The sequence below is a fragment of the Pangasianodon hypophthalmus genome, chromosome 9, assembly GCF_027358585.1.
Source record: "Pangasianodon hypophthalmus isolate fPanHyp1 chromosome 9, fPanHyp1.pri, whole genome shotgun sequence".
Taxonomy (NCBI): domain Eukaryota; kingdom Metazoa; phylum Chordata; class Actinopteri; order Siluriformes; family Pangasiidae; genus Pangasianodon; species Pangasianodon hypophthalmus.
This window is the reverse complement of record NC_069718.1, coordinates 14,031,813-14,058,171: the sequence shown is the minus strand read 5'-3', so window position 1 is coordinate 14,058,171 and position 26,359 is coordinate 14,031,813. Positions and strand designations below refer to the sequence as shown.

General features: G+C 38.9%; 3 protein-coding genes across 11 annotated transcripts in view; 2 read left to right on the top strand and 1 right to left on the bottom strand.

Moving 5' to 3' along the window:
* The window catches only part of abcc8 (ATP-binding cassette, sub-family C (CFTR/MRP), member 8), a 53,589-nt gene extending 49,890 nt beyond the window's left edge, over positions 1 to 3,699 (top strand). For all 6 annotated transcript variants that reach the window (XM_034307540.2, XM_034307542.2, XM_026919338.3 and 3 more), the window contains 7 exons: positions 233 to 363; positions 557 to 635; positions 727 to 835; positions 1,384 to 1,487; positions 2,077 to 2,210; positions 2,720 to 2,782; positions 3,434 to 3,699. In XM_034307540.2, the coding sequence (XP_034163431.2) occupies positions 233 to 363; positions 557 to 635; positions 727 to 835; positions 1,384 to 1,487; positions 2,077 to 2,210; positions 2,720 to 2,782; positions 3,434 to 3,571 (758 nt within the window). In that variant the 3' untranslated portion in view covers positions 3,572 to 3,699. The remainder of the gene's footprint in view (positions 1 to 232; positions 364 to 556; positions 636 to 726; positions 836 to 1,383; positions 1,488 to 2,076; positions 2,211 to 2,719; positions 2,783 to 3,433) is intronic.
* Positions 3,700 to 4,638: 939 nt separating this feature from the next.
* Positions 4,639 to 7,736, top strand: kcnj11 (potassium inwardly rectifying channel subfamily J member 11). The gene has a single exon (XM_026919075.3). The coding sequence runs from the start codon at positions 5,430 to 5,432 to the stop codon at positions 6,576 to 6,578; it is 1,149 nt and encodes a 382-aa protein (XP_026774876.1). The 5' UTR covers positions 4,639 to 5,429; the 3' UTR covers positions 6,579 to 7,736.
* An 89-nt stretch (positions 7,737 to 7,825) lies between these two features.
* Positions 7,826 to 26,359, bottom strand: part of mob2a (MOB kinase activator 2a) — a 45,442-nt gene continuing 26,908 nt past the window's right edge. For 3 of the 4 annotated variants that reach the window (XM_026919079.3, XM_026919076.3, XM_026919078.3), the window contains exons 2-5: positions 13,919 to 14,079; positions 12,304 to 12,397; positions 10,342 to 10,466; positions 7,826 to 9,192 (exon numbers count right to left, since the gene is read on the bottom strand). In XM_026919079.3, coding sequence (XP_026774880.1) covers positions 8,918 to 9,192; positions 10,342 to 10,466; positions 12,304 to 12,397; positions 13,919 to 14,079 — 655 coding nt within the window. In that variant the 3' untranslated portion in view covers positions 7,826 to 8,917. Of the gene's footprint in view, positions 9,193 to 10,341; positions 10,467 to 12,303; positions 12,398 to 13,918; positions 14,080 to 18,241; positions 18,575 to 26,359 lie in introns of those variants that run through there. The other variant, XM_026919077.3, reaches the window with a different exon arrangement.

Genomic DNA, 26,359 nt, shown 5'->3' with positions numbered 1-26,359 from the left:
GATGCGGCCCCATATCCCCATCTTACACACAGGATACAAGCATTAGCTGTTATTCACTACATCTCACAGGAATGCTTTCACTAGTCTTATTCATATCACATATTCACTCTCCTGTGAGGTTTAATGCACTGTCTGTCTTCATCCCACTTTCTCATTTATTCTTTTTTTTCTTTCACTGTCATCTTGCTATCTGTCTATCTCTGCCTCCTTCTTCTCCTCCTCCCTCTCTCAGCTTTGTCTCAGATCCCTGAGGGCTGGCCACAGCAGGGCGAGATTCACATCCAGAACCTGAGTGTGAGGTACGACAGCACGTTGAAGCCGGTCCTAAAGCATGCCAATGCTCACATCAGACCAGGACAAAAGGTACAACACACCTCTCTGGAATGGGATCAAATTCCTGCACAAACACAGGGACAAGCAATGGACTCAAAGTTAATCCTTGTTCACATTTAACCTAGCCTCTGCTGTATCAGAAATAGAGTTGTTGACTGTGCACAGTGTGTGTGTATGTGTATACATGATTAAGAGTTCAGCTTCCTGTGGATCTCTACTGCAGGTCGGCATCTGTGGCAGGACAGGAAGTGGCAAATCGTCCTTCTCTTTAGCTTTCTTCCGCATGGTGGATGCCTTTGAGGGTACAATTTCAAAATCAATGTTGCTCACCTAATCAGTTATCTATCACCACAGTGTCCACTAATGCACTCTTTCTCTGCTTTCTTTTAAAAGGACGGATAATCATAGATGATATTGACATAGCAAAGTTGCCTCTTCAGACACTGAGGAGCCGTTTATCTATTATCCTTCAAGATCCCATTCTCTTCAGTGGAACAATACGGTTAGAACCCAGTTTTCATGGAATGAGACTAACTGATTGACATTACTGAATGAATAGTTCAGTTGAATTTCTATTTTTTTTTTCACAGTGAATGCAAATTGATAGCCTTTAATAATTCTCATCATGTCATATATTTAGTGTATTTAGTCATGTGTCCTCGACCTTCAAATGATAGTACTGCTCTACTTCTGTGAACAATGCCAAGTCCCCGGTTAAGCCATATGCCATAGAAGGTTGGGTTCTCTGTGATGATTAGATGCATTAATATTAAAAAGGAACGACAGCAGGTATACGTCAATAACTACACCCCAGGCAACCTCCTACAAAATTGCACTTTCTGCTTCAAGTACTTAATCCTCCAACTGCTTCATTATGCTGCTTTTTTGATCAATAAGAAGCTTCACATGAGAGGCCTTGAAGTGTCTTCCTTCTTAAAATATTAAATACTGAATACCTAGAAGGAAACAAGGAAATCAGGCAAATTTAACTTGGTGAACATTTTTCTGAACTCTTTATTAAAATGCTCTAAACATCATTATTGTGTTCAGTTTTAATTTAGACCCAGAGATGAAGGCTACAGACAGCATGCTTTGGGAAGCTCTCGAAATTGCCCAACTCAAACCAGTAGTGCAAACCCTGCATGGGGGACTTGGTAAGTGAGATGGAAATGAATTCAGAAAGACAGACTCAGATATGACTGTGGCTTTTTTGTACTTTACTCTATAACTTAGGAAGCCAATGCACAGCCAGTCAGGCTTTTTAAAAAACTTTTCTGCATTTAGAGTATCAAAGTAATCTTTTATCTATAGGCTGAACTGATTTACAGTCGGAGTACACCCATCTTTATTAAAGCATTTTAAAGTCCTCTGAAGATCTAAGAGCAGCCAGTTGGATTTAGATAATATTTAACACATTAAAAATTGTTTAACATTTTCCTTATTTTATTGCCATTATCTATCCTTTTAATTTTGTCTGTGGCCCTAATAGTGATTAAAATATACACTCTATACTGTACACAGGAAGTAAAGAATCCATTTGAGATCATCCAGTGAAAGATCTTGAAAGCTAGCGGGATTATTAAAAAATCATATCCCATTTAAGGTCTTACATTTTTGAAACGCTACTCATAAATACTGCCCTTCAATGTATGATTTGAATAACAAAGTCATCACTATAGAGAGCAGACATAACAGCAGCTATAAAACCTAAACCTGTCCTTGTGCTTTTTTGCTCCATTTTAGATGCCATGGTGACAGAAGGTGGGGAGAATTTCAGTCAGGGACAACGTCAGCTGTTCTGCCTGGCACGAGCATTTGTACGCAAAAGCAGCATTCTGATCATGGATGAGGCCACTGCCTCCATAGATATGGCCACAGTAAGAGACAGAGAACGGAAGAGATTGCATTCTTTTTTATATTTAGCCAGTTCTGTCACAGTCCCAATTACTCTAAGCATGTCACTATTTGCAAATGAAACATGGTTTCATTAAATACACTACAGGTCACTGAGGCCAAGAGATAATATTAGTAATAATATTAGTTCCTGTAGCCACAATGGTCTAATTCAATTAATTGGTTTCTGTCACTAATTTTAAAATACAATATTTGCCATGAGTTAAGTATTTTGATAGCAAATAGAACTCCAGAAATTTAAATCATGGCCTTAATATATTCATTTGGGACCACACTTTATTAAAATAATAATAATAATAATAATAATAATAATAATAATAATAATAATAATAATAATAACCATGTCACATTGTCAAACTAGTATCAAAATAATTAATCAAAAATAATACTCATTCCATTCATGAGTATACACAAACCTGGAAATGGGCATGTGCGCAGTCCCTCATTTTGAGCATTTGTATCTGTTTCACAGGAGAGTATTCTGCAGAAAGTTGTAATGACGGCCTTCGCAGACAGAACAGTGGTCATCATAGCGGTGAGTGATCAATAAAGTCCCATATAACTACACTACATTTCTGATAAGCAATAATGAAAGGACTGTATGATATATACAGAGGTGCCAACATTGGTAGCGTCCTAGCAAAATCCTAGCAAGCAGAGAGAAAAAAAACCAGAATTTTACAACAAAACCCCAATAATATGTCAATGGATAAGTCGGCTTTGTGCTAACAGTGCAAATGATAAACCGCACATTTTACACTGCACCAGATACCACAGTACTACCTTCTTCATTTCTATTGGCTCACAAAATGGTTTGCAAATTCACGTGCCAAAGTTCACCCAGATAAAATCAGCATAAAAAGAAATTAACCACAACCAGAAGCACATCGCATCTTTCATGTCCTTTCCGGTTCAGTGAATCTGACTGCTTCTTTATCTGAGAAAGGAGAAACGCATAGTTTTTATTGGTGTCTCCTGTATCACTATAGCAAGGGGTCAAAAATCAAATATGCTATGGCTAAATCATAAATTCTGGCACCTCTATATATATATATATATATATATATATATATACTGTATACTGTACATATATATACATATATATATATATATATATATAAAGTATGTATATATAATGCATACACTGCATGGGTCAATTTCAGCTGACTTGTGCATACTTTTGCAGCATCGAGTGCACACCATCCTGAACGCAGATCTGGTGATGGTGATGAAGAGAGGGGAGATTCTGGAGTACGATAAACCCGAGGTCCTTCTCAGTACAGAGGGAAGCGCTTTCGCCTCTTTTGTTCGGGCAGACAAATAACCACAGATGACCTTCCATTTAAAGTGCAATTGTACTATGTATTATTGTTTTATTTTTTACCATGTAACATATTTTGTAAATATGATATATAATACAATAAAAGATGACTACTTATATATAGACACACATTCATATTCTGATTTCTATTTGTTATTTGTTATTTCTATTTCATATAAAGGTAAATATCTAATAACCTCTTGTGTCCTTTATAATTGCATTAATATTTTGAAAATGAAACAGAATGTGACAAGTTGTTTATTGCAAAAAGACATAGCTGATGTACTGTAAACCACACTGTATTGACATAACTCATGAAAAATATATATTTTTAAAATGATACAGTCAATAATGAGACATTGATTTATACAGTACATCATTTGCAAATAAGACTAAATGTGCAAATAAAAGGAGACACAGGTACAATGAAGAATGATACAAGATGCAAAAGATACAAAATGTACAGAAAGATACAAAAAAATGTACCAAATATAGTACAAGTTGATGCAATATGCATTACTGAAAGCTCTGGAGAAAGCTCTGGAGAAAATCATAAAAGGAGTTAGTCAGAGATTTGACGGAGGATGTGAGGGAATGTTATTCCCTAGTTAAATAAATAAATAAATAAATAAATAAATAATCCCCATTGTTAATTCCTGTTTTCCACCCTCTTTGGATTAATGTTATGTGATATCAGTATAATCAATATTAAAATTTTTTTAATCAATATTTGAGATTTACAAATGAAGTTTTTCATGTTAAACCAAATTACGAATAAGGCAAAGCACATTTTTAGTACAATCAGATTTGTGTACTTTCTTATTATGTCTTTAAAACAGACATAATAAGCATTATTAATCTATAAAACATGCCTGGAATTTATAATCTTGTGGGATTGGCTTAATAGTTAACAAGAGTTCCATAAAACTGGAAGGAGGGGAGGCTCCCAAGGGCCCTGAGTAAACTGAGGATCCAAAAAAATTCTTCAGGAAAATGACAATAATCTGACACAGGAGGACTTGTCCATTACCTGGCAGAGGACCCACAGTTCTTACTTGAACCCCTGGTAGTTAAAGTTACGTCACATTAATACAGTGTCAGGATGTCTAACTAACTAACTAGATCATGTGGGATTTTCCTGGACAGCTGGATTTGAGCACCTTGATGTTTGCCCAGTTCCTATTTTGCTGTGTCAGCATGGAGAGCGCATGGATCCGTTAACTGCGTCTTCAACAACATTCCACTCGAGCGTCCCGTTAAGCAGAAGGTCCCTGTGCGTACAAGCGTCTCATTCCTCTTCAGCAGCTCTCCGCTGTGTTCAGCTCAGAGGAATACCTCAGAGGAGTGTGTGAGTTTGACCCTCCAGTCGGTGAGGGTCAGTGAGAGCAGGCCGCAGGAAATCAGCGTTAATCCCGGAGTTAGACGAGACATGAGCACGCGAGTCTCGTGGTTAGTTCCCGTGGTTAGCTCTTACACGCACATACCCCAGAACATCGCCTAATGGAAGCTAAAGGATGCTGGACAGAAATATCTTGTCTGGAGTGATGGGCAGCAGCAGCTGAGACACTGAGGGTCTGTGTTGATAGGGCGCCTGGCTGCTTAACGAGCCCGGGCTTGCGCGCATACTTTCACTGAGCAGAGCAAAGGATGTTACGGGGCATGAGTGTTTTTGGATCCATTTGAACTGAACTGTAATTTGTCTTGTTTGAGATGTTTTAGGGAATACGGCTTTTTGTCCTAGACTTGACTGTAAACACTGAGCCCAATCTGGCAACCCGGTCTCCTCGTGCGCACTGAACACTGCACCGGCTGAGCGTGGCAATCAACGAGCGAAGTGTGGAGGCTGTAGTATGGGACAGCAATGTTGTCCAGGGAAGGTATAATTCCTGATGACTATGTCCTGACCCGGTTGGCGGAGGATGTGCTGCAACCCAAATTCAAGTCCAAACCGAGGAAGTCGCGCTTTGTGGCCAAGAACGGCGCGTGCAACGTAGCGCACACGAACATCCGCGAGCAGGGCCGCTTTCTGCAGGACGTGTTCACCACGCTGGTGGACCTAAAATGGCTTTATACGCTGATTATCTTTACCATGTCTTTCTTGTGCAGTTGGTTCCTGTTTGGCATGATCTGGTGGCTCATTGCTTTCGCGCACGGCGACCTGGACACGAACGCGGACGGATTTGTGCCGTGCGTCACCCAAATCCACTCGTTCTCCTCGGCCTTTCTGTTCTCCATCGAAGTGCAGGTGACAATAGGATTCGGAGGGCGCATGATAACGGAGGAGTGTGTGTCCGCTGTTATAGTGCTGATCGTACAGAACATTGTGGGCCTGGTGATTAACGCGATCATGCTGGGCTGCATCTTTATGAAGACAGCGCAAGCGCGCCGCCGCGCTGAGACTCTGATCTTCAGCAAGCATGCGGTGATCTCGCTGAGGAACGGCAAGCTGTGCTTCATGGTGCGCATCGGCGACCTGCGCAAGAGCATGATCATCAGTGCCACAGTGCGCATGCAGCTGGTGCGCCGCGGCACCACGGAGGAGGGCGAAGTGATCCCGCTGGAGCAGATCGACATCCAGTCAGACAACCCGGTGGGCGGCAGCAGCATCTTCCTCGTGTCGCCGCTCATCATCAGCCACGTGATTGACAAGAGCAGCCCCATGTACGAGCTGTCAGCTGAAGACCTGCAGCGCCAAAACATCGAGGTGGTGGTCGTGTTGGAGGGCGTGGTGGAGACCACAGGCATCACCACACAGGCGCGCACATCTTACGTGTCTGATGAGATCCTGTGGGGCCAGCGCTTCGTGCCCACCGTGTCCGAGGACGACGGCATGTACGCCGTGGATTACTCCAAGTTCGGCAACACGGTGAAGGTGCAGACGCCGACCTGCAGCGCCCGGAAGTTGGACGAGGATGTGGGCATGGTTTGGTTTAAATCGCGAGACCTCACATCCGCCAGAGCTTCTGTGCGAAGGCGAGTAAAGAGGCAAGCGACCCATAACGACGAGTGACTTTTATTCTGCTGGAAACATTATCTCTAGATAGGGCTACCACATACAGTTCATTTTTATCCTAGAATAAATCGGCTTGTATATTTTCTTTAATATGTGGATATTTTGTATTGACTTTTTATTCTATCCAAATGCTGCAGAAATCGAGTTAGGCAATAAGTAACTTAGCCTGTGTGAAGCATTACTACATATATGCCAGCCTTTTTTTAACCTGTTTGTCGATAAAATGATCACAGACATGCTCGTTTGCATGGTATTTTTCTCAGGGGATCTAATATTCACATCCTAGTTTGCTCTAGATAAATGCACTGGCCTTGGCATGCAAATAAACTGCAATGTTTTCATGACTTACAGCGCTCCTGTCCATTTTTACACATTAACACACTGACTGACACTGACATGTGAACTCCTGTAAAGCCTGCAGCTCTGTGTATTCAGTCCAACTGCACTTCGGTTAAACTGCAATTCCAGCATCAGTGACTGAAGTTCTAACCCCTAGCTTTATTCCCTAACTCCAACACAAGTTAAAAAACCTGCTCTCATCATCTAGGCTTGGTAGAGTGAGCAAGTATCACACTGAACGCTCTCCAGCAATCAAGATCCTAAATTTTCATATACTGTATATATATATATATATATATAAATAAATCTTACCCATTCTTTTTATTTATAAATTCTGTCTTATGTTAACATTTGTCTCCTTCATTAGTGCATCAAGAAAAAAAAATTCTTTTTATTTCCAAAGCATTCATTTTACTGTTTTTTTTTGTTGTTGTTGTTAAAGAAAGCAACACTAAGCACCATACCATATTCATATAAAACATATTGGAAGCATCTGGAAAAACCTACAAGCCTTATAAAATTGCACAACAGTGTAACAATTATTTGAGAAATAAACAATTATACATTTCATGTATTATTAGTTTGCTGCTCTTTATAGTCCATTTTTAATTTTCAAAAAACTTTCAGTGCATTATTTTCTTAAATGTCTTTGCTTTACTGTCTTTATTTACATGCACTTAAGACGTTTGCTCAGTAATGTATACATCAGAATCAATTCCTGATTGTGACGTATGACTATTTCTTTCTTTACTGCATCACACTGTGGTTCAGTAAATATGATTAATAAAAAAAATAAATAAAAAAAAACAACCTTCAACTGCTAATCATGACCATATGATAAAAGACTAGCACACCCTCATCTGTTTTTACAAGATCAGTGAAATTATGAGACAAACCTACTTGAATCAGGTTGGCATTTTCATGTTTTATTAGAGTATAATTTGCAGAGCTTAAAATAATAAATTGCTTTAACTTAGATCATTAAAATACATAAAATGAAAGCCAGAACTGAAGAACCCTGCAAATAAACAGTCAAAATAAATAAAATGAAGGGGAAACAAATCCCCCTCCATGGAGGCGCTATTTTGACGTAACCCACCTGCGATTTCTTTATATAGTTATAATCTATTTTAATAAAAATGCAAGCAGAATGTGCATGTGCTACACACGTGTAGGCTGATATAATTTTAATGACCTCTGATAGCATAAGAAGAAAAGATTAAAAAACAAACAGACCCTGGAGGATGCATCCTCGGTATGATACAGCATATCGATTGCCACAATAATGGTGAACTCTCTGTGTTGAGATTTTCTGTCAAGGCCAGAAATGGACATCAACAGTCTCACCGATAGTAACATTCTACAGCATCAAGCTGGACATTCATTTCTGCTGCTTAATTATTGCATGACCTGTCAAAACTTAAAAAAAAAAAAAAAAAAACACCAGGAGGAAACTGAACTAAGAATGTGAGAATAAAAGAGAAGGCGGATACAGGGAGATGCACATGAACGGAGAACTGGTAACAATGTGGATCCAGGTCCCAGTCATGAAGTACTAAAGGTCAGGACAGCTGGCACCTTTTTATAATTTGTCCCTCCACATGGGGGCACTGGGGTACAAGAAATTTCTTTACAACGGTCTAAGATCAGGCGACTATGCTTTAGTCTCATGTATTAGACGTTAAGGGCCAAATCAAAATCCTTGTAAAACACCACATCCTCCAAGAATGTGAGCAGAAATAAATACAAATTAAAAAAATTAAAAAAAAAAAACTGTTCTTAGTTAGACTGCAAAGAAGGTAGGTGGGGCTATTTTTCCCCCACTAGTGCGTGCTGAAGGGAGGCACTGCCATCCCCTCTTTCACTCTCTGACTAGTTCTTATGGTGGTTAAATAGTCAAAGGGTGTGCGAGTCCTGCGAGCAGCCCCGGCCCTCCTGAGGGCCCTCATTCTCAATTCATCCTCCTCTTCCTCACTCGGGGGCTAAGTGGCTGTGGCTCATCTCTCAGTCACGTGGTTCTGTTGGGGGGAGGAGGGCAGAGGAGTGCACAGCACCTCTGACAGGTCGTCCATGATGCATGTCTCCTTGGGATCGACCAGATTGAATTCCCTCACAAAGACGATGAAATGTGCATACAGCGTGTTTAAGTGTCCATGTAGATCTAAAGCCACCGTCTCCTTAAAGTGCGCCCAGTAGATGTGTGCCAGCACGTGGAACAGGTACCGGCAGATCTTCTTCACCAGAGACTCAAACGAGTTAGGGAACTCTTTACCTGCAGGAAGGGCACATTGCAGAGGACACATTTAAACTCACTCAGGGTAAACGAGGAATTAATACATGTATTTAGACATTACAGTATTAAATGAGTACTACAGAAGTGCCAAGAGTGTAATGACAAGCTGCTGATGTTCTCTTTCTATTATAGCCACAAACTGCAGAGATATTTTCTTTGCAAAAAGTCTTTTTTTTTTCTTTTTTTTTTTTTTTTTAAAATGCAACAAGATTTTAGTTTTCATACATTGTAAATCCGTACCATGACTTGGAAGTGTGACTGTAACCCAAAATATATGACTATAATTCTAATATTACTGCAACAAATTCTAACACATTTTTTACAATGTACAAATCATTTACAGATTCAGCATTTACTTTTGTAAATAAATGCTGTCAAAGCACAGAAGTACAACTTTACTGCCTCAACTGAAATCTCTCACTATTGTAACACATTAAGGGGCGGGACCAGGTGGATGGCTACTGTGAGTTGAGAGGGCGGGGCTGAAGAAAGAAGTTTGAATTGCAGCTACAAATTATTAAGAACAATTTGATTCTTTTTACTTAGCGTTTTGTTTTCTTATTGTTGGTTGGTCACATTAATTTATCTCCTTCCTCTTTATCCATTACCTCTAACAGTAATAGTCTCAAGGGTCCCCCAAAGAGGGAGGCTGTGGGGTGGTGTGGTACTTTGCATACATCCTTTACTGGATAACTGAAGCACCTGTATTCTTATAGTAATAAGAAAATGCTGCTGTCAAACTCTCATAGAAACCTATAAACCTGTGAACTTACAACAAGGATGTAAATCAAATATTATTATTATTATTATTATTATTATTATTAAGAGGTAATCTTATTATTAATCGCAAGAGGCATATGCCCAAAATTAGTTACGGTTTTGCAGAATTGACTACGGAACTACAGAATTATGATTAAAATTAACACCGCACCGCATTCATATCTGATTCCTTTTGACAGGAAAGAAACTTCATAAAGGTCCCAATGCAGAATCTCTAAATCCTAGAGGCTATTACCTTTTACTCTAATCAAAAACTAGCAGGTGCTACTTTCCTCAAGAGTGGACTAGACAGAAACATATATATCAGTTTCTAGTCATGACCACAAGATGGCATCAATATCCACTCACCATATTTTGTTGGGAAGATTTCTTCATCTGTCACAAGTTTCTGTACTAGACTCATGACGAAGTCAACATACTGAGGTGCTGTACACTTGCTCTTCTTCCCCTTCTCATCGTACCAGTAGTATATTCTGTACAGGAAATGAGGCAAGACAAGGGAGTTTTAAATGAGAGCAGAACAGCGGGAGCCTTTGCCTTTCTGCCAAGCTGCAGTTTCAAAGTAACAGCCTGAATTTCTCTGCATCAGTGTGTGTGTGTCTCTGTGTGTGTGTGTGTGTGTGTGTGTTTGTGTAAGGAGGCACTGACTGGCAGAAACATGGCCTCTGAGGTCTGAAAATCCTCAAAATCAACAAATCCCCAAGACGGATACATAGCTGATGATGCTACAGCAACCACTGACCACTATCAAACATTAACATCCTCAGATCAACACACAAACTGGGCGTTAAAAATGCAGCCTGCCAAGGCAAAGGAAAGTTCAAATGAAATAACTATTGGCATTGAAGTGCAGCTGGTACTGCATAAACAATGCCCTCAGTCTGAGACCTGCTGAACAGGCTGAACCGCTGGCTTAATGCCAGAAACATCTTTCCAACTGCCATCTTCACACCTACACACAGTCCTGATAATGTCATCCACGTAACTTACCAACATAACACAGCACCAATCTTACATGCTGTTAAAAATAGATATTGACAGTAAATGATGTATTTCATAAGCAGACACTAATTGTATACTACATGAAAATACAGGCTGTAACAGTTTGGGGGAAAAAAATGCACCTGGTAAATCTGTGCATTTTGGCACTTTTCGCTAAGCATGCAGTATTTTTAAAGGGAATTTTAATTTATCGAGAAAGTCTGAAGGTGAGGGATGTGCTCACATGATTGGTTTTTATTACTTTCCTCACTACATTCAGTGGGGGAATACTGGACATTCTTCAGCAATTAAAAAAAAGCCTTTACTAGACAGATTTTGGAAGCATATCCTTTTGTTTACTTTTTTCTTATTTCATAATTGATTTTTATTACAGCAGCACCTTCGTGAAGGTTCAGGAAAACTAAATAACTACTGGCATAAATCATACATGCTGCTAAATCTTCCATGTCATTCATTTTGTCAGGAAAGTGACACAAAAACATTCCCCTATACCTCATGGCTACATATGAACGTGAAACAGTTGTTAAACAATTATGTTAAAGTGCGTCACTGTATTACAAATACAGCTGTGAGTAAATGATTGGTCCACAGATATTGTGAAAGTGCAGAGACTTCACAGAGATGACATGTTTGCTTTCATTAGTAAATTCTTTACTAGTTAGCAGTTAAAGAGTTTTCTGATGGGATGACGGTGAAGGGGGGTTTCAGTGGGAGATCAGGTTCTACAGGGTCAAGGTGTGGTGATGAATCATCTTTACCTGCCATACTGGTACACGCTCAATACACAAAGCCTTAAATTCTAACACACAACACACAAAGCCTTTAACCCCAACAGCCTCGTTCTAGCCAGACAGGGCTAACAAGTTAGGTGATGAATTTGAAAGGGGAAAAATCCAGCATTTGTCAAGGTTCACGAACATTTTTAGTGTAGAATATTTTTTTCCAGTGAAACGCCAGATGCCAAAACATTATTCCTTAGTGATTCCAATATAAAGAATCAAAGATGTGCCCAAATGATCAGGTTTATCTGGGTTTTTTTTTTAATCTCAGCTTCAGATCATTTTAGCCATAATGATGTTGACTAAGACTGTAATCACTGGAATCCGTCTCCCCACCCATCCTCATTACCTGAACAATCCAAGAAAACATGTGACTTCATACATAACCTGCCACTTCTGGTTTTGCTTTGAGATATGCGAAGGTATATCTTTAGCAAATATTCCATTGCAAGATTTTCCAAAAAAAAAGCCCACAATAAATTTCAATATAGTGGAACTACTAATCAGAGTGAAGGATTCAGGTACTCACGTGTTACATGCCGTCATGGCTTGACATGTGTCACCAGTGCAAAACTCTGAGATTGTGCTATACTGCAGGTTGATGAGATTGAAGAATGTCGTTGCTGTGGAAGACAAAATTGAGAGTTGGAGGTAAACAAAAAGGAAGAGCTTGTAACTGCCAAATAACAGAGCATTGTTTAAAATTTACACTTGGCCCAAAAATATAGTATCTGTCTACTTGGCAGCCATCTTGAGAACATTCTCGGGAAGCTGTTTTTTTTTTATTTTATTTTTTTTTAAAGTTATACTACACAAGACCAGGCTACTATCTATTTGAATGTAGAGAGACCCATAAAACCCAAAACAGAACAACTGGATGGCATTTCAAACATGGATATTAAATCACTGGTGAAATCTGTCTTTGACTCCAATAACACCAAAAACACTTTCCAGGTTGCTCCAGTTATTGCACATGCACATTTCTCCACAACTAGCAGGGCAGAGGCTTGACTTCAACTTTATTTACGGCCGTTCCTGTTGTAACGATGATTAGCCCAGAACAGATGTTAAATCTTAAATCTCTACATACACATGACAAAATGGCTTGTATACCCTATGTGGTGCACTATATGGCTAAAGGGAAGCCACTTATGATTCACCCAGTGGCTTGGTTAGTTTAGCTCACCTGGAATTTAATGTTTGTTTCTATTATAATTCTATTCTATTCTATTTGTTATTATCAGGATCTAAGCCAGTATGAAAAATGCAATAGCCAAAGTGCTGCTGTTACATAGACTGTGTTATAAGATAGATAAAGATAGCTAATTCACAATAAATCATACACCTCTGTATTACTTTCCTCATATCAAGCTCACAGCTTAGTTCAGATGATTGGCTGCTCCTTTGGGCATGGAAAGAAAATAAAAGGATAATGTCAATTATAAAAAAAAAAAAAAAAAAAAAATCATCATAATACTAGTCAAAAACCAGTTTGGACTGTTGCAGATACAGTCATGCCCTATATCTGAACAGGCTTCAGTGTGGGAATTTGAAAGAGCTGCCACTTTTGGTTATACCTTTCCCAACAAGGCAACTGGCTCTTGTTTTATTGAGTACAGTCATCACGCTGAGTGTCACACACTACCTAACTCACATTTCAAGCAGTGGCCTGTCTCCACTCCATAAATAATCTGTCTGGACATCATGGAATGTATTACATAAAAAATGATTTGCAACAATGTTGAAGCTACTTGGCTGTAACATTCCCTGAAGCTACAAAAAAAAAAAAAAAAAAAAAAAAAAATTTTGCACATAAAAGCATGAGGATGCCGCATTTATCGGAAAGGTGCGAACATAAGGAACATTTTAAATGATTCATTTCCTGCTTATGAAATGCTACAAGGAAGCGTCAATCACTGATAAAATATTTTCCACTTCAGGGAAGTATTTTGGCTCAAAGTGCCCTACCTCAGGAAAAACAAACACAACAACTAGCCAGTAACTCGCTTCCAAGAAAGCTGTTTGCTTATTAACGCCGCCAAATAAAGACTCAACAAGACAAACAAACGTTCCTGACGACTTTAAAAGTGAGAACAGAATGGGATCTGTTTATACAGTAGCTGGGATAGGTGGGGTTTACTCACTGTTGCTGGCCAGCCATTCGTTGAGATCTATCTCTCTGGGCAGCACCACCAGGTCTTTGAGGTCAAAGTCCACCACCCGCACTTTAGTGTACTCCGGCTCCAGATAGTGCTTCTTCTCCTCGGCAGGGGGCTTCTTTCCATTAGGCTTCGTTTTGGACTTCCTGGAAAACAGATAAAAGAAGAGATTTAAAAAATGAACAAACAGATAGAAGCTAATGGTGGTTCTACATAATGCACCCCCAGCCCTTATTTGGCTTCCAGAGGCGAACACATTCCATGCCATTTAACGCACAGGTGTGAAAAAAGCTTTATGCTTCCAGTGCTAGTTTTAAAGCGTAATGTTAAAACCACACAGTCATGGCAGTTCCCAGCCATAAACCAGGATGTTGTGGGGGGCTTGTGACCGAGGGTCATATGGAAAAGTGTTAACAGGCTAATAAAGTAAAAGCAGACATACAGTATTATACAGAAACATGTAACAAACCGGGGAAACAAATGACCACTAAACAATTGCCTCAACAAATAGTAAACTTTAAGCAATTTTCTGTTTTTACATACTACTCATTCCCAAAGCTTTGCTCTCTTTGACCTCATTTTCTATTTCTTATGGCAACAAGACCAAACATTTGTTGCAGAAAAGGAAGTTCAGTGTACTGTAATTATCTACCGCACCCCGTGTTGACCTTAATTTCTGGCTTTTCAACGTGTAAACGCCTACTCACCAAATCAGTCCTGCCCTCCTTCCTCCCCAACAGTCTGCACCAGAAATAACACTTATCTTATAATTAAAAGTCCACAAATGGCTTATTGAAGTGGCGGCCAAACATAAATGAACTGAGGAGGTATGCTTTATTTTAGTTTGAATATTATGAGTCTACAGTAGACTGGTCAGGCTTTTAGGAGTGTAGATGAGTTTCTGATGTGTTCTGCTAGAAAGGAGATGGATTGAGAGAATCCATTAAAAACACTCTCTTGTCTGTTAACTCTCCTAAAACAAGCTGACATCACCTGCTATAACGTTGAATCAGCCTATGCGTTCTGTGGCAGGCTGAGAGAATGGAGCATCCTGCCTACAGCCACTGAAACACAAGACGTCTCTTCCTGCCTCCCTAAAACCAGCTCAGCATACAGAAATCCTACCCTTGACCATTAGTGAGGCTGATCTCACATCAGTCAGGACAGTGTCTAGTGAAAGGCAGGAAGGCAACTGTCGCGTGCAGCTGGTGCCTGGGCTTGCTGAGCCCGACTGAGTCTCTGAATGATCAGCACAGCTGAGGGCACAAGTAAAGATAACCTAGCAGACATTACAAATCTTACAACAATAGCTAAAGAGCATGCATGGTGTAATCACAACCTCTGCTGGCATTCTGATAAATTAGACAGATTTTGCAATGAAAAGCATTAAACTGTCCATAACAAGTCTTACAGTGATCCTACGAAATACTCTTACTCTGTACTAGCAACAAAAACACTAATCTCAACTTTGTTTTCTGGACAGACAAAAGCCATGGCTATGTGGCTACTGTTCTCTGGTCAAACCCCTCTGGTCTGGACTGTGAGCAATAGTACAATACCTTTTATGGCAAAGAAATGTGAAGAGCACATGGACCTGTGAGAGTGTATTTAAGTAAGAAACAAGTCAGCAAGCAAGCAAGGACAATAACAGCTGGCAGTTAGACATTTTCATTCTCCTAAAATAACTAGCTAATGTCTTAAGAATTTGCCTTGTTCCATGTAACTGACAAACAGAAGTGCTTCCCAGAAATGTACAAAAAAAAAAAAAAAAAAGGAAACGATTAAATAAAACAGTGTGTGTTACGAAAACCAGTCATGGCGCCTTTTGGAGGTACAAACTGTTCTGTCCTCACCAAAAACATGAAGGTCGTGAGTGGTCATGCATACAAACCACATTTTTCCAGCCATCATATTTGCTTGTGCCGTGTGTGCATGCACGCGCGCATGTGTGCATGCATGAGTCTGCTTCATCTGGGAAGTTTTCTAGAAAAGAGATCCATATACTATGTATATGGAAGCGTTTAGGAGTGTTACAGAAACAAAACTAGAAAACAAGGACGGATGTCATTTGTTCGTACAATCAGGGTATTAAACAAAATTAAGTTTCTAAACCCGAAGACTTTGTGCATGCAAACACTAAGCAAGGTTACTATCCACAGCAAATTCACAGCAAAATCTCACAGAAAGTGAAGCTGAACAACGCTCTTTCCAGTCTCAAAGACAAATGAAGGGAGATGGGCAGCAACTTCACTGGCACCATATGGTTGGCATTAAATTAAGCAACTAAACAAGCACAGACACCCAACCATAACAGCAAACAAGCCGTGTTTAGATCTACTCGGGACATCTGCTGCGTTTATCACGATATGATGGATATCAAAGTAAGAACAAGGCTTTATAACAGTTTTTTTTTATTTAAACAAAGCTAGTAGGCTCTTCATGCAGAGGTTAAATTACATTAAGCAAATTAGGCACTTTATGCAAAGTCCTAAGCATTCAAACTTATATGCAAATCTATTTGCACATACCTCACTGCCCAATTTACATAATAACGAAATCTTTCTTTGATTAGTACACTACACGTGTGATCAGCAGTGAAAATGTCTAAAGTGTTGCGTGTGCAAATCCTGCCTAAAGATTTAAAGAAAGGTGGCCACAAAAACCTCTTCTTTAGTGCTGAAGCCAGGGATCAATGCAAAGTATGGTTGAATGGCCTCCAGTAAAATAAAGTATTAAAACCATACTCCATTACCAGCCTGTAGAAATGGTTTCTGGGTTGTTAATACAGACAAGCTCGACAGACTTAATCCAACCTTGAGTTCAAAAGATTTCTAAAAACGCAATCCTTCAAACCAAATAAGCACAATGAATCATCCGTAAGTTGGGGAAGGAAAAAAAAATGCTGCGCTTCTGCTTGCTGTCACTTACGACAAGCAATCAGGACTCCAAGGTTCTGAAAGTGGGGTCTGGAGACACCCAGGGGTCCAGAAAGTAACTGACTGTATTGCTTTTTAAAAATCACATAAATGTTATGGAGATTACTATTAGTTATCCTAGCCTTAAACCTAATTAACTAGCCATTAAATCCTAAGCTCACTAAACAAAAACAAGTCTAAATAATCGTAATTTTACCTGCAATTTTAATAAAACCAGGAAGTGATGTTAATATGACAGTGTTTCAAATCTAAGTCTGGAGCTCTTGAATAAATCAATACGATGGTACACACTTGCTACTGTTCTTAAACTACTGTTCCTGGATGCAAAAAGCTTGCGAACTCTTACCTTATATTTTAATTAATATGCAGTTAATTAAACATTTAGGGAAATGGTTATCAAAACATGTGACTTCTAGAAATTGGATCTGGTTCACTCTACAGTAAATGTGTACTGCATTCAGGAAGACAGGTTTTTGTTGAACACACATCAGCATCACAACAGTACTGAAAGTAAAGAGCAGAAGGCCTTTTCAGGATACTAACACTGCCATCTCTCTCTCTCTCTCTGTCTCTCTCACACACACACACACACACACACCCCAACATCCCCCCCAACACCCACACACACACCCCAACACCCCCACCCAATGAATTTTACGGTCCCTCGTCCAGCTCAGCAGTGTGTTAAGGAACACACACCTGTGTGTGAACGCAAAAAACACGGGACAAAGTGAAAGTGCGGTGAGTTTTTATGACCACAGTGAAGGTGCCATGCCAAGTAGCGTATTATAAAAATTTTACCCAAATAAAAACAAGTTATCTTTCAGAACCAGCATCTTGAATTAAATCCAGGTTGGGGTTGTCTGATTTCCCCTCTCCTTCCTCTTTTTTCCATTTACACCAGTTTTCTCTCCCCTTATGAACAGAGACAGAGTGTGTGCGCGCGCGTGTGTGTGCTGAGTGGTACTGCGAGTGCACACACGATATTACTAACGCAAAATCAATCAACAATCAATCAATCAATCAATCAATCAATAAAAAAACCCTTCACGCAGAACTGCAGAGGGAAGAAAATACACGGCCCCAGATCGGGAGAAATGAAACTCTGTGGCTCCTCAGAAAAAAAAAAAAAAAACTACTCTTAAATAATCATCAAGCACATTACCCCACACATGTGCGCAGGAATAAACTAAAATAAAGGAAAACGCTGATCTCTGCACTTCCGAGGAGGAAATGATGAAGCTCCAGCAACTCTGAGCCCCGACGCAGCCAGCACACTCCTGCATAAATACTGTAAATACTGGATTATGTCGCAAGTGTTTCGCCATGCTTCAGTACACCACTACTGTTACAGAGAGAGAAGATACTGTACCTCAGGACCTTGCCTACGGCTTGAAGGACCATTTTGCACTTTAATCCGCTTTTTGAAGTTTTCTGAGTGTGCATATCCAGTATACCACGATCACAGATCAACCCTGGACTCAAAGCTCAAAGCCGTTCCCCCTCCGCCGCTGTCTCGCGCGTCCGCTCTCTCCGCCGCGATTCCACGAGCACAAAAGTTTGGAGTCAGTCAAAGCACCGCCCAGGCAAACAACCAATGAGAAGGCGAGATGGGCGGGGTTTAGTCTAGTCACCCTGCGGTTCGGCTCACTCCAAGGATTCTCAAACGTTCTGCATCCAGTAATCCCTTCACAGTGCATATACAAAAACAGACCCCCTTAATGAGTACTTTCCAAATATTAGGCATATTAGGCAAATATGTATCCTATTTATCATTTATAATATATTAAATAATTTAAACCATTTTTCTTAATTTTTAAAGTTGCCATTCTTTATGTGTTAAATTAGAAAATAAGCAACTTCCTATAAGACACATCACTGTGACTGGTTATTTATTTAATTATAAATAACTATTACAAAATAAGATAGTCCTTATAGTTAAAATTGATGTAGAGATGACATAAATACAAAAAACAAAAACAACAACAACAAAAAAAACAGCCCACCAGAGCTTAGTGCTTAGCTTAGCTTAGCGTTATAGTATATTCCACTACAGTAGCAGTACAATGTGACCAAATCTGAACTGTACAACTGCATATACAGTATACATCTGGTAAAAAGAAACCATTAAAGCATCATTCATCAAAATATTTCTGCATCTACACACTGATTAATCTGCATACCCCATTTTTATAGTTTAAAAAAGTTTCCTGTAGAAATTCCTTACAGTTGATCAACACGCAGCTTTATATTTAATAATCTATTACTTAACCAAAATGCTTATGCATACTGCCTTTATTCACCATGTTATTAATAAACAAAGTAATAAAAGCATTAAACTATTGCTCCAGGGAAAGCAGAGGGTTGCTCTAAAAGGCATCTGATAGCAGTCAGGGATCAAGCTGATAAAAAGGCTTTGAACATAGCAGGCAGCAGCACTCGCAAACTGTCTCCCAGTGAAGTATTTGCTAAAACCGTGGCTCAAAAGCATGTTCAGACAACTGAAAAAACATTCATGACAGTGAACCTTGCCTGAAGCCTAACTCCACAGATGCCTGTCCAAGGCAAAGGAGGAAGCATGTCTTTACTCGACTCCAATGGCGAACATCAAAATGGAAAAGAAAGAGAGCCTTCAACATCAGACACTAATTATGGAAAGTTTAAGGAAGACAAATTAATTAAAAGTAAGTGTTCGGGCAGAAGGCAACACCTGAACAAAGTAGATGAAATGAAGGGGGAGGGAGGGGGTTACGATTTTCCGAGTAAAGGGAATTTAAATTTAAACATAATTTAAGCACTCACCCGAGACCCCATACACTGCACAATACACATTTAAGAAATATGTAAATGGACCACAGGGTCACTATACACACAGTGTTGAATACTCAGATCTGATTGGTACAAAGTTGTGGATAATGGCACCATATTGGCAAGTCATCCATCCCACACTCTCAGAAACAAAGAACACAGTACCTTTCCTTGTTACTGGGATGGTAACCTCAAGGGTACATAATTTGTACCATAAGTGTGGATCTTTTTCATGGTAAAGTGAATATAGCATACCTTTTGGAAATGATTCAGTAAACACAATTTGCCCTTAAAGACCACTTCTGTACCATTAATTAGTTTTTAGAGTAATACTTTAAAGGTACAATACTTTCAAGATACACAGTACAAGGTACAAAAGATGTACCTTTGAGGGTATCATGGGTACAGTTTAGTACTTTTTCCTGAGAGTGTACAGTTGGATATTAAAACATGCAGATGACAAATAGCTAGAACAAGATAGGCCACAATTACAGTTGAGTCACATATCTGAATTGTTTATTTACTGTACTGCTGCATGGTAAGTTGTGTTCTGCTGACAGTACATAGAGCTATGATAATCTGTGGTAGACAGTCTGCACTAGTTCTCATAGATAAAGAGTTCAAATGAAATCAGAACTCCCCTCTAAAGATTTGAAACTATATAAACATTCCCTCTTATGACTGAAGGTTGAGGCTATATCTCTACAGTTATTCTGTCATGGCTAATCATTTAGTGATATCCCTCTATCCTTCTAGATTACTCCATGATATTCTAATCCAATAAAGTTAACATCAATACAAACACCAAGGTTGTTCCCTCAGCCTTTTCCCTTATTTTAAATAGACCTTTTTAGGATTGTAATGCTGTAATGTACACATTTTATTACTTTAGCCATATCCATAGAAATAATTCATTTGTAGATATTTGTTTTAAAATACAATAAGTGTGACTGCTTACATTGATTGGGAATAACAGTCAGTATGCTGTGTATTTGGGGAATTTTATAGCTTGTTCACTAAGACTTGGTACACTTGCGTCACTTATGTTCTCTGGAACAAGTAAGATTTACTTTGTGGCTCTCAAGAAAAACTAGCTAGCTAACCGTAAAACCCCAAATGAAATTAGCTAGCTAACACAGTAAATCCTCTAAGCTAGATGCTCACATATTAAAAACCTCAAAGCAAGATAGTTAGCCACTGCTGGCATGCTTGACTGTAATCCAATCATATAATTAGCTATTTTTTTTTTCCTGATGCTGTCTGAAGAAGCTCTGGGATTAGCTACCTAACCATTTGCAATGATTTAGAGTGATGGCTTCTGTGCTAAAGTCTCAAACGAAGGGGTCAGTATAACCAATGTTGTAAAAGTGATAGTATGGCACAGCTCAAACAGCAACAAATTCTTTTTAAAACTAAAACATGATGAATTGAAAGTAAAAAAAAAAAAAAAAAAATCAAACTAAAATAGGATGAAATTCTATATATAGCACACAACATATCATTGTCCTTTGGCCAGAGCTAAATTCTGATGCTTTATCAACGTGCTAAATCTTGTTATTCTCAAAAGCGTCACATGAAAAATGCGACAAGATTTGGAAAGTAACGTCACTGTTGGTTAAAAATAGATAACCCCTCCAGGCAGTTTCAACAAAGTGACTGAATTTTTGCTCAACTCTGACATCAATGGAATCTCATGCAGTTACTGCTGAAAACACACACCAGAGTTCATGTTTACACACTCACTCACTCACCATTTATTCATCAACTGATTCACTATGTGAACAAACTGATGTAACAAATTAGCTGCAATCCTCATGCGTCATAACTTTGTTTCAAAGTTTAAAAAAAAAAAAAAACACCATTTACTATCTTTCAATATTCTTCAGTCATCTTTTCACTGAAAAATGAACCATAATTACACGGCGTTTGAATGGCAACCTGAGAAAACTCTTCACATGGTTAAACTGACACGTTCTATTATTTATCCTGACCAGAAATATGCACATATCTCAACAAGTTTTAACATTAAACATTAATCTAATGTTAAAATCTGGTTAACCTTAAAAGTGAAAAGAGAGAAAAGTTTATTTAAAGATTTAATTCCAAACCCACACATTTAATTCCAAACCCACACACTGACGGTCAAAAAGCAAACACGGTTCAGCAATTTCAGTTGCAGTTAATTTGATATGTAATTAATATACAAATTAGAAACAATTAGAAAAAGTTCCACCCATTCAGCTGTCATTCTATGTTTAAAGGGCAAACAGTAATAGATTATTAGAAATCATTGCATTAATATCATGAACTATTTTATTTTATATGAACCTTAGTAACTGATGTCATGTCTATTATCTCAGTTGGAAAGATTTTAACCTGATTTAATATTATCCTGAGCTGACATATTACAGAAAGTACCTCTACATTTGTTAAGAAAAATGACATTAGTGACATTTTACCAAAGATTATAAATTTTGTGACGGGAAATGAGCTGTCAATTTGGACATCAATACATCAGTGCTGAAATAAGTTCTGTTAGCCAAGTTTTCATATTTTTATCAGGCTATTCAAATGTTTTAAAACTTTGTACACTGTCATCTGCACAGTGTGTGTAAGCATTCTTCCTTGTTTTGATGATGCAGACATTTTGAGAGTTGGTATATGATTACTAAAACTGAGTTGATTATGCTTACGTTCATATCGCTTTGGCGATGGTCATCATCATGAAGGATGACAAACTACTATTGCAAGAAGAAAGCCTAGGCGCAGATTAATTAAAATAAAATTAAATAAAAGTAAATGAAACATTAACATTGTTTAGGTAAAATACATTTATGGTTTCTTAAAGTTGAAGTGATGATATAGGTTGTGGCAGAAAAACCCAATTTTTGTCAAAACTTCATGTCTGGCTGTTTACCAGAATTCAGCTATAGTGATATCAAATAGATTTTCCCCCAGACAGCCACACATTTTTAACCTGTGTGTGATAACATCAACTCTGTTCATGCAACCTCATTAAGCATTTGTGAGGAGTAACCTCAGCATTCCTTTTTACGCAAAATACATGCATCAATTATGCTGAACAGCCCAACATATTTTTAAGATCTTCACACTTACTTTAGTCATTGCACGTCACTGTACAATTCTATTACCATTCAAATGAGGTATTCAACATCATCATATCTGAAATCATTTCCCAGAAGTACACTCCACCTAATGGCTCTCGTTGCAAACCTGTTCAGTTGCAACAAACGCAACTGAACAGGTTTGCAAAAAAATATGCACCTCAGATTTAACAGGAGATCTGTGGAATCTACTGCAATGCCGCATACCGTGGAAGCAAATGCCCAACAGAAGTTTATCTTGGATGTAACTTGCAGAACAATCCAAGTTTGTGCAAAGAAAATGGTGTTTAAACCAACTTAATACAAACTGCAATGGAAATATAAGACATACAGCTACCCCCATTTCTCTCTGCCTCTCCTTCTCTCTCTCTCTTTCTTCAACAAAAAAATCTGAGTGTAATCTCTCTCTCTCTCTCTCTCTCTCTCTCTCCCTTGCTGCCCTGGAGCGCTGCTGGAAGAAGGCCATGGTTAAACCAGTCCTGTATCTCTGTCTGCATTCCAGGAGGGGTTAGGGCCTGCAGGCATCAGCACGCTCTGTTGCCTGCTAACAAAACACACACACACAAAACGAAAGTCAGACAGACAGCTGGACAGATTTGCTTCAGTTGAAAGTACTGGCATCAGTATCTTCTTATGGATTTAATCTTGCAAGTAAGCAGTGTTTTCAGAACAAGCATGATCAAGCTGCATTTAATTTTGTCCCCCACTTTGGGGTTGTGTCAACACAGTTTTCAACTTTTAGGTACATCAAAATGTAAATCAAAATTTCTTGTCAATTTTCAAATTAGGAGAGAAAAAACCCAGGAGAAGCAGATGTGCATGGTGCAAACACCAACACCACGGAAGAAGAAGCCTGTTCTGGCATGTTCACAGAGCTATGCCACACTCCCTGCATTCCTATGGTTGGAGATTATCTGCGTGGCACAGGGCTGCACCTGGGGCAAACACATCTCCACCATCCTCCTCCAGCCCTCACTACAGAATCTGTTTCATTAGCAGCTCATGTGATCATGTGTTAACAAAGATTTGAGACCAGACTTGGTGTGAGAATGTGAATTTGAGAAGGAAACCTTGCTCCAATTTCCATCTATAGTGATTTTAAACTGAAAGCACATAATCCCTATTTGCTCATCATTCTGCCTTGTAGAGGGCGCAGTTACAAAATCAATAACTGCAACAATAACACAATTCCTATTAAAGGAGCACTCCAGTGCTCCTAGGTCTGATTGCATATATGGGTCTGATTGCATGTGTATATCACAAAACCTTCAGAAATAACCAAGTACTAGTAATGATGTCTTACTGCATTACTGCCATTTTGGAAGGTTTTACTTACATAGGAACATCTATGGTAAGAAATTCTCTCATGTCTTTCTCATCCTAAGACATTTATTGTTAGTGCAGGCCTAATGGTTATAGTCTTTAATTGTGCAACCAACAACTGCCCTCAGACTTCCATTTTAAGGGAACTTTAATAAATAGGCTTTAAGTTCTTTTCTCAGTACATGTAACGAAAGTATAACTGTGATAAATAAGCCTACTCTGCAGTTACAGTGAGTAGAGATTCGATTTAAAAAACGCTAAAGTATTCCTCTAAAACACAACACTGCTAGATTTTTATCAATTTATCAGTCTAGCTGTAAACTTTTATGGCTACAGCTATACTGTATACTTTACTCAGGACAAACAGCAAGCAAATATGCATGACTGGAAGGATAGAGTGTTCCAGGACTGGGTGCCAGCGAGGTGAATTAAAGGCACATCAGCGCCCCAGTGTGGATGACACAAATACACCACAGCACTGACTGGTATGAAACAACACTATGCACCAAGCCTGCACACAGAGCGCCATCTAATTAAGGCTCTTTGTATTAAAACATATCAGGTTTCTCTCACATAGCCCATGCAGAGGATTCATACAGCACAGGCAGTAAAAAAAAAAAGAATACATAAATAAATTGGAACACTGCTCAGAAGCAATTTCTCCATAGCAGGACTTCTCTAGACCCCTGTCCTACAGGTAAAACTCTAATCAAGACAACTGATCTGTAACTGCTCTATATCAGTTCTGATCTATACATTTATGAGAAAAAAAAATCTGCTCCATCTTAAAACACACACCATGCTGCCTCCTAGTGGCTGCCTGCTGAAAAACAAACACGGGACAAAAAACACTGAAACTCAACAATCTCCCACTAAAACCTATAACCAAAAATGCCCATTCCACTTTCTGGCCAGTATTTATTCCTGACTTACAGCAAACAGAGGGATTGGTTAAAGAGAAACGTTCCTCATCATTAGGTGAAAGGGTACACGTGATAAGGGCTGTGTGTTGTAAACACAAGTGTTCATAACATGAGGGCCAAAAGGAGTTGAACTCGGGCCTTGTGCGAGTGTGTGAGGGATGTGAAAGGAAGGACAGAGAAGGACTTTGTGTGTATGAAGGGACAGAGGTCTACCACAGACCACAGTTGGCCATGTCTTTACAAGACTGAGTGAGATGAGGGAGAGAAGCCAGGAAATCAGTGCCAAGTGTAGCGAACACAAAGAGAGTGAGAGAGATTGATGACTACGGTCAGTTCTGTTGTCTACAATAAACTGCACCAAACCTCAGAGACCTTGGAAGGCTTTGTGGAAGCTAAAGATATGTTGTTCTTGACAACTGTAGTAGCTATGCAAATAAAACAGTGTGCAAAATAAGCACCGGGACTGCGTGAGTGTGCATGAATTAGGAAACATGGTTTTTGGTTTAGGATTGAGATCACATTTCTCACTCAAGGTTTCTTGAGCAATTATGTATGGAACAATATGTATATTAATTCAATTCTTACATAACTGTAGCAGAGTGTGGTACATTTTTCTAGCCAAAAGTTTGAGTTTGTAATAGGCTGGTTAATTGGCAATGTTTCTGTTCTTCTGCCAAAAGCAACTCACAAGCTACTGGAGGACGAACACTGGTCTTGCACAGTATTTCCCTGATAGCCGAGACTATGGGAGCAGCCATGATTCATTAATTTCATATATTCAGTTGATTGTTTACATTTACATTTGTATATTACACATTTACATTTGTATTTTTATATTTTATAAATGTGTTCTCACTACATTTGGGAATTTGGATCATTTTAAAAATCACTCACAGCTTTCAGATGTTGTTTCTTGCCTTTTTGTTCTGTAGACTTGCCATGCTTCTGGTGATGTGCCATGTGGTACAACAAAAATAAGGGCGACTAGTGGTGTTTTACACAAGGGTTGCTCAAGGGCATATGCTGCACAATTAACACTGTCCTTTAATAGAATTGCAATGAGAAACAAATCAGCGCAGAACAAATATGCATGAGAGCAGAAAATTATTTGGCAAAAAATAAAGCTGATAAGTGAACTTGAACCACAACAGAACATTTTTATACCTCCAGTAATTTAATTTTTTACAAGGCTAAAATCATCCAGACCTCTACATCTGTAACTCAGCACAGGTCACTGCTGTGTTTAGCAAAAATATTTCTGTTCATGAAAATGTTTTCCCACCCAAATTCCAACCCTGCAGAGGAGGACGA